At 51.4% G+C, this 14,351-nt stretch overlaps 1 protein-coding gene across 1 annotated transcript; it reads left to right on the forward strand.

Annotated features, from left to right (window-relative positions):
• Window positions 1-881: 881 nt before the first annotated feature.
• Window positions 882-8,380, forward strand: TUFM (Tu translation elongation factor, mitochondrial). The gene is made up of 11 exons (XM_083152548.1): window positions 882-1,011; window positions 2,060-2,097; window positions 4,080-4,239; window positions 4,563-4,729; window positions 4,823-4,927; window positions 5,216-5,380; window positions 5,614-5,746; window positions 7,422-7,526; window positions 7,609-7,760; window positions 7,842-7,961; window positions 8,040-8,380. Exons 1-11 carry the CDS (start codon window positions 930-932, stop codon window positions 8,211-8,213), a joined length of 1,401 nt encoding a protein of 466 aa, XP_083008674.1. The 5' UTR covers window positions 882-929; the 3' UTR covers window positions 8,214-8,380.
• The last annotated feature ends 5,971 nt before the right edge of the window (window positions 8,381-14,351 follow it).

A 14,351-nucleotide genomic window follows, 5' to 3' on the forward strand; every position in this document is an offset into this window, starting at 1 on the left:
AATCTGATTGGTGGCTATGGGAAGCACCTCCCCTTATCTTTAGAAGAGTTCAGAAATGAGTTCAGTAGATGCTAAATTGTAGTGGGCTAAAGGACCTTTCACACTCGGGGGGGGAGCTAGGCCGGGGGGCCATTAGTAACCAGGGGGCGAGCGGAGCAAGCCACCGTGCCCGAAGCGTGGTGAGTGTCCGTTTGGGATCCTTTTTTCGACCTCCACCCCCTCTCCTCCCCTTTGACATCAAGAGGTCCTTTAGCCCACTATAATTTAGACCTAACCGTTCACAACTGTCCCTCTTGAGGTACATAAATCGTAGACCAAGGAGAGGTCTGAACACTCCCAAATACACCCAATCTCCCCTTCTCTGGGCTTTGGAAAGGAGGACAGCATGGAGCTCTACAATGTACCCTGATCTATATATATATATATATATATATATATATATATATATACACATACACACACACACAAACACACACTCAGGGCTATTTTTCTGGAGGCTCCAGCAGGAACTGAGGCTCCTATTCTAGTTCACTCTTTCTGACAAAATATCTCTTAGATGGACAAAAGCCATGTGAGGCAGGTGTTACTTGTCCAGAGATAATTAGATTTGGGTGGGGTTTTACACCTGCCTCACCTGCAGTGCACATGGTTTTGTCCATCTAAGAAATATTTTGTCAGAAAGAGTGAACTAGAATAAGGGCCACAGTTCCTGCTGGAGCCTGCTGAAAAATAGCCCTGCACACACTCATTTATTTATGTGTAGATATCAATCTCTATATATAACATGACAGCTGTAGACATCTGTCCCAGGCGGCAATGACCACACATGAGGTTAAATGGGAAGTGTGCCTCTACCAAGATGGCGCCAGCGGCTGCGCGTCGGCCGGAAGCCATCTTGCTCGTGGCGCAGGACGGCCAGTGACACCTCTATGTACTTCCGGTGCCCTGTCGTCACTTCCGCAGTCTCCAAGATGGTGGGGTGCGTGGTGCTGTCTGCATGCCGGGTGGCAGGTAAGGGTCACGGCCGGGATCCGGACATTGGGAGGTGGGTGACCGATGTAGGTTGGGCCGAGGCGGGCACTGGGGTATGGGAGGCTGTGAGGGGAACCAGAACTCCGGCTCGTTTAGCGAGTGAAGGTCATATTCATGTAAAGGTCACGATATCAGCTGTAGGGGGGCTGTCACTGACAGGCTAATTACCCCCCACCCTGCCCTCCCCATCATAGCGCATGTACCCCTCTTGTGCCCGTGTCCCTGCCCTCACCATCATAGGGCATTTACCCCTCCTGTGCCCATGCCCCTGTCCTCCCCATCATAGGGCATTTACCCCTCCTGTGCCCATGCCCCTGTCCTCCCCATCATAGGGCATTTACCCCTCCTGTGCCCATGCCCCTGTCCTCCCCATCATAGGGCTGCTACCCCTTCTGTGCCCATGCCCCTGTCCTCCCCATCATAGGGCTGCTACCCCTCCTGTGCCCATGCCCCTGTCCTCCCCATCATAGGGATTCTACCCCCCCTCCTCTGCCCCACTGTATGCCCACCTCCCCATCGTAGGCCGTTATACCCCACTGTATGCCCACCTCCCCATCGTAGGGCGATATACCCCACTGTATACACGCCTCCCCATCATAGGGTGATATACCCCACTGTATACACGCCTCCCCATCATAGGGCGATATACCCCACTGTATACACGCCTCCCCATCATAGGGAGATATACCCCACCGTATACACGCCTCCCCATCATAGGGCGATATACCCCACCGTATACACGCCTCCCCATCATAGGGTGATATACCCCACTGTATACACGCCTCCCCATCATAGGGTGATATACCCCACTGTATACACGCCTCCCCATCATAGGGCGATATACCCCACCGTATACACGTCTCCCCATCATAGGGCGATATACCGCACTGTATACACGCCTGCCCATCATAGGGCGATATACCCCACTGTATACACGCCTGCCCATCATAGGGCGATATACCCCACTGTATACACGCCTGCTCCTCTGTTCCTAGCACTCATCTTTTGCCTCCCTCTTGTGTTCCAGTGTTCAGCAGGCTCCCGGCCCACAGTCTGCGCATTGCGGTAAGTAGGACCTACAGCTGTGGATCAGCTTTTCCATGTGATATATATGATTCCTTTGTCTTATAGGCCCTGATGATTTGCTTTTTATTTATCATACCTAGGGGGGAATTTACTAACAGTTTTGTTTCACATGGGATGTTGCTATAGGTAACCAAGCCGAATCTAATTATTTAGCACCTTCTATCCAGAAGATAATAGGATCTCGTTGCCCATAGCAACATCCCATGTCACATCTTAGTGAATTCCCCCACTAGTGTTCATTTTAGCACCCTGAATCTTTCAAAACCTGTGCCGTTCCTCTTCTCTGCCTGCGGTGTTTCTAGCACAAGCCTGGTCTGCATATCAGTGCTAAAATACAGACCACACTGTGCTAGAACTCGGTTGCTGCAACCATTCCGCCCCCTCTCCCCGAAGAATACAATGCAGTATTGCTACAGTGAGTATCTTCAGTAGCAAGGTCACTGATGCATTAACACTTCTCAAATAACAGGGAAGAGGGGGGGGGGGGGGTTGGGGGGAGAAAAAAAATGTATCCAGATATTATTTGGGACCTGTCATTGTTTATTTATTTATATAGCGCATACATATTCCACAGCGCTGTACTTGAACATTTACAACAGTCCCTACCCCAGGTGAGCTTACAATCTATACTATGGGAGCCAATTAGCCTACCAGCATATTTTTGGATTGTGGGAGGAAGCCGGATTAGCCAGCGGAAACCCTCGCAAGCACGGGGAGAACATACAAACTCCGCACATTTAGAGCCATGGTGGGGATAGAACCCATGACCTCAGTGCTGTGAGGCAGTAATACTAACCATTACACCACCCTTGCTCACCCAAGTGGACTGCCATGTGCTAGTACCAGTATACAAGGAGGGGTGTCTGGGTTGCACATCCTGGTGTCCCCAAGCTCTTCTCACCAATGCGTTTCACCTGTAAAGGCTTCTTTAGGATCTTTTCCTGAGGAAGCCTTTACAGGTGAAACATGTTGTGAAGGGAGCTTTGGGCCACCAGAATTTGCAACCTGGATATACCAGTTTTGCCTGCAAGTCACCGTCCTTGTATACTGGTACTAGCACATGGCAGTCCACTTTAAAGAGATTTTTGTTTTTTTTTCTGCTGGGACTGATACAAATAAGGACCTACTTTTTATTTTCCCCTCTTTCCCTCCGTTGTCTTGTTATGTTGTTGAATGTTAATATCGGTTATCTCTTTTTCAAATTTTAAGATGTAATATTTTATCATTATATTCTATGCTAAATTATTATTTACACCACATGTTCTCAAACTTGGTCCTCAGGACCCCACACAGTGCATGTTTTGTAGGTCTCACAGAATCACAAGTGAAATAATTAGCTCCACCTGTGGATCTTTTAAAATGTCCACGCCTGAGGACCAAGTTTAAGAACCTCTGGCTTACACTGATAGATGTTTTGCACCGGGGTACCTATATATTTTTTGTATCCAGACTGATGAACTAGAGCTGAGATAGCCAACTCCAGTCCTCGAGAGCTACCAACAGTTAATGTTTTCCAGATCTCCTCACAGAATCACAAGTGAAGTAATTGGCTCCACCTGTGGATCTTTCAAAATGTGTCAGTGAGTAACGAGTGCACCTGTGCAGCAGCTAGGTTGTCTGGAAAATGTGAGCTGTTGGTAGCTCTCGAGGACTGGAGTTGGCTACCCCTGGACTAGAGGAACCCTCCTTCCACTAGCCGTATACTTCTTACATTTTACTCTGTAATCTCATTTAGTGCAGCCACAATAGTTTTGTGTTTGAAGATACGTCTTCGGTCTGCACTGGCAAATGGGAATAGGGATTAAAACTTGGTTTTCAGGTTTATTGAAGGTGGTTTAAGTCCTGGAATAAGCCGCCACTATTTCCTGCCGGTGTAAAGGGTCATCGACCAATAGGATGTGGTGTAGGTAAATACTTTTTGTTCCCTTTATTAAAGTTGCAATGAACTCTCTTCCGTGTAGACATGGCCCAGCCCTGCGGCTCGCTTCTGCCCCCTGCTGTACAGGAACTACGCCACAGAGGTCAAGAAGACCTACTCGAGGGACAAGCCCCACATTAACATCGGCACCATCGGGCATGTAGACCACGGGAAGACAACGCTCACCGCTGCTATCACGAAGAGTGAGTTATAACTGTGGGCTACATGCAGGGGGCCTGGCTGCTTTCTGGACATTATCTCTTTAGTACAGAATGCTAAGTGTGCAGTCTGATCTGGACTTCTTTTTTTTTGGGGGGGGGGTTGTGTATTGACATCACCATAATCCTTGCCTTCTCCTTTCTGCATCATGAACAAGCTAGAATACGCCAGGTCACTTGCTAGTTTTCGCGCAGGGTTGCAATTTCGTTGTACCCATCTCTCACCAGTCTGCAACCCCCCCCCCCCCCCCCCCCCATTCTTAGTGTGCTCGTGGGTGATTTGCTGACCGCTACTTGTGTTCCTTCAGTCCTAGCAGAGGCTGGTGGGGCTCAGTTTAAGAAATATGAAGAAATCGACAACGCCCCGGAAGAGAAGGCGCGTGGTATCACCATTAACGCATCTCACGTAGAATATACCACAGCCAACCGCCATTACGCGCACACAGACTGCCCAGGACATGCGGATTATGTGAAGGTGGGTACAGCTTGTGACAGGAGTACAACGCTCTGGATGTTGGGTTTTACGGCTTGTATATTAAATGGATGATGGTCTATCTGTACCACGCAGAACATGATCACTGGGACCTCGCAAATGGACGGCTGTATTCTGGTTGTAGCAGCCACGGACGGACAGATGCCACAGACACGGGAACACTTGTTGCTGGCTAAACAGGTGGGAATACAGTCCACTAGGGACGTTGTGCATTGTGTATGTCCATGTTGCCCTTTGTTTCTGTCCAGTGTTACTATCTGTATGCCCTGTACATGTCTTATTCCTATGATAACGTAATGTATGCGTTTCACCATTACACATAACTGCAATAGCCCTTGAAGAATTAGTGAGGCCACTGAGGGCCTTGTGTTGCGGACCTCCATGTCAATTCTATATGTGACCGAACATGCAGCACGTGACCGATTCCTACACAGAACAGCTCACACTCCTTTCTGTTTCCCACCACAGATCGGGGTGCAGCACATCGTTGTGTACATTAACAAGGCCGATGCAGTCGACGACAAGGAGATGTTGGATCTGGTGGAACTTGAGATCCGGGAACTACTGACGGAGTTTGGATACGATGGGGAAAACACGCCCGTGGTCTCAGGATCCGCCCTCTGCGCTCTTGAGGTAAATATGGGGCATTGGGGCCGGCTCTGTTCCTATCTTTTTTTTTGTTTTGTTTGTTTTCTCCTCGGAACCTCAGTGACTTCAGATTGTTGCCGTTTTTCCCATGATTGGTTTTGCTCCAGAATTTGGTGAATTCACAATTTGTTGGTTCAGCGGGTAAATTGTTTGGGGGTCACTCCTCTTGGATGGGAACAAGATTTCACCACACGTGACAAGTTTGTTTGCTTTTACAGAACCGCAATCCAGATATTGGCCTGAACTCTATCATTAAGCTGCTGGATGTGGTGGACAGTCACATTCCTGTCCCAGAGCGTGACCTGGACAAGCCCTTCCTGATGCCGGTGGAGACCGTGTATTCTATTCCAGGTACTTGGACATTGCGCTGAGTCACTCCTCTTTATTGGGAATGTAGGGGCAGATGTATGAACCAGCGTTAAGTGCAAAAATGCACTTAACGCTGGTTACTTGGGGGGGGGGGGGGGGGGGGGATGGGATTACGATTTTCCTAATGTATTACTAGCGCACCTTACATGCTAGTGACAGCCCGCCGAGTTACGCTCGGTGGGGCTGTCCCCTGCAATCCCCCCCAGTGTTTAGCGGCCGGGGCGATGTATTAACAGCCGCCCAGGCGTTAATTCGCCCCGGCCACTTTGCCAGCTCCCACTGCGGGGACAACGCTAGCCCTGCTTCTGGCTCGGGCTGCGCAGGAGATCTCACGCATGCCCATTAGAGCCGGACAGGGGGGGGAAGCGCACTGAGCATGCGCAGGACGCCGGGGGAGCCGATAAGGAGAGCCGTTAACGCTGGGCATAACGGCTCTCCTTATCGGCTTGGGGGGGGGTTAATACATTAGCACAGTGGTTCCCAAACTTTTTTGAATCACGGCGCCCTAGAGCATCAACAAATGTTCACGGCACCCCTAGGCGAATGTTTTGTTACTGAGAAATTCCCAAAACAATATTAAATTAAGTAAATTGTTTTTATATATCATTCTTAGGGTCATTTATGTGAGGGACAGGACTTGCTACTTATTGTCCCCATATGTCATGTTTGGCAGCCACGAGCACTGGGATTGCCTGTTAAATTGATCATAAATAATTTTAATTTGTCCTGGACCACCAATCCAGGGCACCCCTGCAAGTCTCCTGAGGCACCCCAGGGAGCCACGGCACACAGTTTGGGAACCACTGCATTAGCAAATAACGGGTGCCTGCTTCTCCTCGTTATGCAGGAGAAGCAGGACCCGTTATTTGAGAAGCGCTAAGGGGGGGGTTGGTAAATCTGCCCCATGGTTCTAGTGCTGCAGCTCTGTAGTCTAAGGCTAGTCGCTGACTTGGGCCCATGAGCAGCTGTGCTAGCAATAACCTATTACACCGCAATAATACATTTACTACACACCATGCAATACTGTCCTCAGTAAGTCATAGGCCTTTGTGTTACACATAGCACCACGATACACAGCTCTGCAAGTGCAGTCAGGAGGCCCCAGCGAGTTCACTGTGAGCATCACACTAATGGCTAAAAGATGAACTCCTTACAGCTAAGGGAATGGACACCGCTAATCGTGGCCCGGCCCGCTGTCATTGTACCTCAGGCGCGGGTAAGTGGCCCGGGCCGCTGTCATTGTACCTCAGGCGCGGGTAAGTGGCCCGGGCCGCTGTTATCGTACCTCAGGTGCGGGTAAGTGGCCCGGCCCGCTGTCATTGTACCTCAGGCGCCGGTAAGTGGCCGGGCCGCTGTTATCGTACCTCAGGTGCAGGCAGTGGCCCAGGCCGTTATAAGACACTGACATCTTAGAATTCTTTTTATTTGGTCCAGCAACTTATGGCACGGAAAGTCCGCTCCCACTTTATCCCTCATAGATATGGTGGGAGTCGGCTGTCTGATTTGTTTTCAAATGAATTACATCAAACGCTCACAAATTGGGCTCCTTAGAACATGGGCAGCCTCCAAGAACAAGATTGTTGTGTGAAGTGTGTTTGACCTACAGCTCTGTATGTGCATCGAACACCCGTGTAATCTTTCCTCCATCGTGTTACAGGCCGGGGTACAGTGGCGACTGGAACCTTGGAGAGAGGCACAATTAAGAAGGGCGATGAGTGCGAGTTCATCGGGCGTAGCAAAACTTTGAAATCTGTGGTAACAGGTACAGTCATAATTGTCTTTGTTATTCGGCTTCTGGTCCTTATGTCTAGCCGATACCTAATCCAGTGGTTTCTCCAACCCAGGCATTGAGATGTTCCACAAGAGCCTGGAGCGGGCTGAGGCTGGAGATAACCTCGGAGCCCTGGTCAGAGGACTAAAGAGAGAAGACGTCCGGAGAGGGGTGGTCATGTGCAAACCAGGCTCCATAAAAGCCCACCAGAAGGTGAATGCTCAGGTAGGTGTCCTCACGTACCCGGTCTTAGTGTCTCCGGCTGGTCCTCTTCAGCGTGGCCACAATTTGTGCTTTTCGTTGTAGGTGTACATCCTCAGCAAGGAGGAAGGTGGCCGTCACAAGCCCTTTGTCAGCAACTACTTGCCCGTGATGTTCTCCCTGACTTGGGACATGTCTTGCCGAATCACTCTTCCTGAGGGGAAGGTTTGTAGCGTTTCTCATACTCTTACCTCCTGTATGGAGACGTGACCCCAGGGTAACCTAAACCTCTCTCTCTCACAGGAGATGGTGATGCCTGGAGAAGACTCCAGTCTGGTCATGACTTTACGGCAGCCCATGGTCCTGGAAAAGGGTCAGCGCTTCACTCTGCGAGATGGGAACCGAACCATCGGAACGGGAATCGTGACGGAAATCCTGGAGATGACCCCAAAAGACGAAGAGGGCTGGGTGTCCTGAGCCCCCACACACACGGACTAGTCTCTTAGGGGGTGTTTCTGCTGAATTGTAGAAGACCGCCAAGCAATGACAAACGCAGCATCCAACGACCTCACTCGCCCCGGCCTCCTATTCCTCTGTACAATACACCTCATGCTCAATAAAATGAGTTCTGCCCCATTCACTCATGAAGGAGTTGCTGGATGGTTCTTGTGGTCTGGGATTCTATTTGCCCCACCTGCTAACACTGGAGACCTGTACGAGTCCTCCAGCTGCATAAGGAACGAGAGTGATACAGCACTGTGGTTGTTATGGCAACGCATCACGTTGTCATAGATACGGGAGCATTGTTGTAAAGTAAATGCGGATTTCATGCTTTTTTTTTTTTTTTTTTTTTCATTTCTGCTTGTTTCATTAAATATTTTTTTCAACAATGTGCAGACTAGACAAGGTGTAGTTCTTAGTAAGGGAGGGATATGGGTGAAGGATCCCGGTATTGCTATGAATACAAGAAAACTTACAAATGGGATCTTATCTTCTAGAACAGGCATGTCCAACCTGCGGCTCTCACATCCCAGCATGCATTGCCATCATTCTAGCATTCCCTAATAGCCAAATTGTGGCAAGGCATGCTGGGATGTGTAGTTTTAGCACATCTGGAGGGTCGCAGGTTGGACATGCCTGTTCTAGAAGAACATCCCCTGTGAACTAGAACTCCGATCTTCATACATTTCTCCTTCATCCACTAGGTGTCACTGGAGTTACACTGGGGAATAGAAGGCGACCACAGGGAGCATGGGCACTTTAAAATAATTAATCAGTGTGACCAACTCCTCCCCTTCTACTTCCCCTCCCAGGCAGTCTTAGATCGTGCCCAAAAGGGAGCAGGTCACATTTGGCTCATCTCCTGGGCTTTTTGATAATTAGGGCATAAAGCAGCAAGTTTTGCCTTTGAGGACAGGCAGATAGTTGCTGCTACTATCTGCCTGCGACGTGGGAGCCTGCCGGAGGGAGCCGGCTGCTGCTTCAGGGTTTGCGCCCGGCTCCCTGGCTGACAGAGACCACCGTCTCTGGAGCTGTAACGGGCGCCGCTCTCACGCAGCGTGCACCCGATACTCCCCCAGCCCCACCGCCGACGGCATGGCCGCAGCACTGTGAGTATTACCCTGCCTTCCTATTAGAGGAAGGTCAGGGACACAAACGGCGGTGCAGCAGAGGGTTTTTTAAACCTGGCGCCATTATGGGTGACGGAGCTGCCAGGCGGGGGGCGGAGTTACCGCGTGGTACTTCCCAGCAGGCCTTGGCATACCCCAGCGTTCCTGCAAGTCGCGGCGGCCATCTTGGACATTTGGCGCCGTTTGAACACGCTGCTGGAGGCTCCACAGTTGCGCTGCAGATCTATCCTGACTGCAGTTGGGCGATTCCTGTCCCTTGGTGACCGTCCTGCTGAACGCTCTATCCGGTCTGTGAGTTACAGTGGGGATTAGAGCTAGGTGGAGACAGTTTGGGCTGTGTCTCAAACTTAGAGCTATAGCGCTCCTAGGTATATGCCTTTTACTTTCACTGTCTCTCCCTTCCAGCATAATATTTTGCTGCCTATCCTATACCTACTATCTGTGATCAGTCTGGTAGTGTGTGGTGATTGCTGGGTGTTCTGTTGAACCATGGCAGGGGGTAGCTCCAAGAGGGTTACTTGCAAGAAGTGTGCTGTTAAATTTACACCTTCTAAGGAGGGAGACTCTGTATGTGATAAATGCGCTGCTTTACCCCCAGCTCCAGAGTCCCCCGTTCATACCCCTGTTTGGGCATCACAATTAGCTGATGTGATGTCTCATTTAGCTTGCGAGCTCTCTGCAGCTCAAAAGGACAGAGAAACTTCCAGAACTCAACAGGCTTCCTTGACTTCTGCTGTGCAGAGCTTAACAAAGGCCTTGACACCAGCAGAGGGCGCCATTGCTTCATCTTCTAGGCAAAATCCCCCTACCTTACTCAGGAAAAGGGTATTACAGCCCTCTGGGGATTCTGGGGAGTATGACGATATGCCTGATCTGGAGGAGGGCGAATTTGCCCTTCCAGATAATTATGATGATGATGAGGTGGAACCTGAGGCTCAGGCGTTAGTTGCGCAAGAGCCGGCCCCAGCCACTCCAGGTCTGGAGGACCTTATACATATGGTAAAGATTGCCTGCAAGGTGTCAGATGACACAGACATTCCTGCTCGTCCTTCTTTCTTTGGAAAGAGACAAAGGCGGTCACCCACCTTCCCCCCAGCGGAGGAGTTGGATGAACATATATTGCAGGCTTGGAATCATCCTGATAAAAAATTCCAGGTACCTCAGAGGTTTCTGGCTGCTTATCCTCTTCCACCAGAGGGTAGAAAGAGGGTCGAGATTCCTCCAGTAGTGGACTCTTCAGTCTCACGACTGTCCAAAAAGACGGTTCTCCCGGTGCCGGGTGCAACCACTCTTAAGGATACTTCTGACCGTAAGTTGGAGGTAACCCTTAAGAACATTTTTTCAGCAGCTGGAATTATTCAGCGTCCGGCCCAGGTCGGGTGCTGGGTAAATAAAGCCATGGGGGTATGGGCTTCTCAGATCCTAACAGAGGTCCGTGAGGGCTCTGACCCTGCTTCTATTGTTCAGTTGGCTGAACAGATCCAGGAGGCATCCAATTATCTAATAGACGCCTCTTCTGACGTCTGCATGGTTGCAGCCAAGGTTTCGGCCTTATCTATATCAGCTCGCAGAGCTCTCTGGTTACGCCAATGGCAGGCTGACGCAGAGTCCAAGCGTGCTGTGGAGGCCCTGGCGTTCAATGGGGAGGTTCTTTTCGGGCCAGAGCTCGACAAGTGGATCTCCCAAGCAACGGGGGGTAAGTCCCACTTCCTTCCCTCAGCGGCTCCTCCAGCTACACGCAGGACCCCTTAAAGGCCCTCCTTTCGGTCCTTTCGGCCTACGACCAGATTCAGAGGTCGTTCCAGAGGCGGAGCTCCATCTAGAGGCTCCAGAGGACGAGGCAGAGGCGCCTCGGCAGCTGTCCAGGAGCCCAAGTCCTCAAAGCCAGCCGCATGACTGTCCACGGTCCCATCTGGGGGATCCCAGAGTCGGGGCCCGACTGCTGTCCTTCTGTCACATCTGGCTGCAGTCTTGTCAGGACTCGTGGGTAAGGGATCTCGTGACCCAGGGTTACAAAATCCATTTCAGGTTAGTCCCTCCAAACAGGTTTTTCAAGACCGGTCTCCCAGTCTCAGGAGACAAGGCGCAACTTCTGTTGTCAGCAATCAACAAGCTGCGGACAACGGGAGTTGTGATACCAGTACCCGAGGATCAGCGTACTCAGGGATACTACTCCAGTCTGTTCCTTGTGCCGAAGCCGGATGGCTCGGTAAGGCCTATACTAAATCTAAAGGATTTGAATCCGTTTCTACAAGCGGTCAAATTCAAGATGGAGTCCCTGCAGTCGGTGATTCAGGGACTGGAACAGGGAGAGTTCCTGGTATCCTTGGATATCAGGGACGCATACCTGCACATCCCCATCTGGCCTCACCAGGCCTTCCTCCGGTTCGCTATACAGGAACAACACTGGCAGTTCCAGGCCCTGCCGTTCGGTCTCTCATCGGCTCCCAGGGTCTTCACCAAGGTGATGGCGGTGATGATGGAGGTCCTCAGGGCACAGGGGATTACCATCATCCCCTACTTGGACGATCTTCTTCTGAAGAATCGTTCGAGGGAGGCCCTGTTGTCCAACATACGACTCACCCAGGAGACTCTCATCAGTCATGGGTGGATTCTGAACTTTGCAAAGTCTCAGCTACAGCCGTCCCAACGTCTTCTCTTTTTGGGGATGATTCTGGACACCCAGCAGATGAAGGTTTTTCTACCGCCCGACAAAGTTCAGTCCCTGCAGGTCCTGGTCAGGTCGGTCTTGCGACGGCCACAGGTAACGGTGCACCTTTGCACCAGACTCTTGGGGAAGATGGTGTCCTCCTTCGAGGCGGTACAATATGGCCGCTTCCACTCGCGCCAATTCCAGTTGTCTCTCCTTCACCAGTGGTCAGGGTCCCACCTGCATCTTCAGCAGCGGGTGACCCTGTCTCCTCGAGCCCATCTGTCTCTGCTGTGGTGGCTCAACTCCGAAAACCTGCAAAGGGGCAGGAAGTTCGGCATATGGGAGTGGACTCTCCTCACCACAGACGCCAGCCTTCGAGGCTGGGGGGCGGTAACGCTGGAACACCAGTTCCAGGGTTTATGGACGAGGCAGGAGAGCTTACTCTCCATCAATGTGCTGGAACTCAGAGCAGTCTACTATGCTCTTCTGCAGGCGGGACACCTGCTGCGGAGCAGAGCAATCAGAGTTCAGTCCGACAACGCCACAGCCGTCGCCTACATAAACAAACAGGGCGGCACTCGGAGCAAGGCGGCGATGAAGGAAGTAAGCAGGATCATCCTTTGGGCTCAGAATCATGCTCAGGCCTTGTCAGCGGTGTTCATCCCCGGAGTGGACAATTGGGAGGCCGACTTTCTAAGTCGGCAACATGCCCACCAGGGGGAGTGGTGCCTCAACCCTCAGGTATTTCAGTCCCTAGTACATCGTTGGGGGTGTCCGCAGGCGGATCTGATGGCGTCCCGCCACAACTTCCAGCTCCCAACATACTTCGCGCGGACTCGAGATCCTCAGGCCGCAGGGGTGGACGCTCTGGTCGCCCCTTGGCCGTTCCAGTTCATTTACCTCTTTCCTCCCTTTCCGCTGATACCTCGGGTATTACAGCGCATTCGCAGGGAGGGGGTAACAGTGCTTCTGATAGCGCCGGATTGGCCCCGGCGCTCGTGGTACACCAACCTGACGGATCTTCTAATCGACGAGCCGTGTCCGCTACCTCTTCAAGAGGACCTCCTCAGTCAGGGTCCCTTCATCTACCCAGATTTAGGACGTCTACATTTGACGGCGTGGCTGCTGAGAGGTCCATCTTGAGACATGCAGGTATCCCTAGGGCGGTGATACCTACAATGATGAGGGCCAGGAAGGAAGTCACCTCCAGACACTATCATCGTATTTGGAGATCCTATGTGGCGTGGTGCGAAAGACGCAGAGTGTCCTCTACTCTGTTCAAGAAGGCTCGGTTGCTCCTGTTTTTACAGGAGGGGTTAAACTCTGGACTTAGACTGAATACACTTAAGGTGCAGGTTTCAGCACTTTCAGTTTTTTTCCAGAAACGTATAGCTCTCATTCCGGAAGTCCACACGTTTTTCCAGGGGGTGCTGAGGCTTCAGCCCCCTATTCGTCCGCCTACGGCTCCCTGGGACCTAGAGCTAGTCCTCAGGTACTTGAGGTCATCGATTTTTGAGCCGTTAGAAGAGGTGGATCTTCGATATCTCACTTGGAAGGTGGTTCTTCTTTTGGCTCTGGCCTCGGCCAGGCGCGTTTCGGAACTGGGGGCGCTTTCTTGTCGCTCACCGTTCCTCCAGTTTCACCCGGACAGAGCAGAGCTCCGTACCAGTCTCTCCTTCCTTCCAAAGGTGGTCTCAGCGTTCCACGTGAACCAACCCATAGTGGTTCCAGCATTCACAGAGGCTTCACCTGAGGATAGGACTTTGGATGTGGTGAGGGCCCTGCGGATTTATGTCTCTCGCACGGCCTCTCTTCGCAAGACGGATGTCTTGTTTGTTACCTACGACCCAGTGCGTCGTGGATGGCCAGCTTCAAAGCAAACGCTGGCCAGATGGATCCGTCTGACTATTCGTCAGGCATACCTTGCTGAGGCTCAGACGCCTCCTACTAACATAGGTGCGCACTCCACCAGATCGGTGGGTCCTTCATGGGCGGCTGCCCGTGGGGTCTCCTTGCAACAGCTCTGTCGTGCTGCGACATGGTCGGGTCGGCACACCTTTGTGCGCTTTTATAGGTTTGATACCTTTGCGGCACCAGCTTCTCAGTTTGGCCGCTCTGTTTTAAGGGGATCTCAGCGCTCACCCACCCGGGTTGAAAGCTCTGGGACGTCCCCAGTGTAACTCCAGTGACACCTAGTGGATGAAGGAGAAACAGGGATTTTGTACTTACCGTAAATCCTTTTCTCCGAGTCCACAGGTGTCACTGGACGCCCACCTCAGCGCTGTTCTCCACCTGTTACGTTCAGTGTTAGGTTCCTATTGGGTAACCTCT

This window comes from Crinia signifera, chromosome 7 (genome assembly GCF_055691185.1).
Source record: "Crinia signifera chromosome 7, ASM5569118v1, whole genome shotgun sequence".
Classification (NCBI taxonomy): Eukaryota; Metazoa; Chordata; class Amphibia; order Anura; family Myobatrachidae; genus Crinia; species Crinia signifera.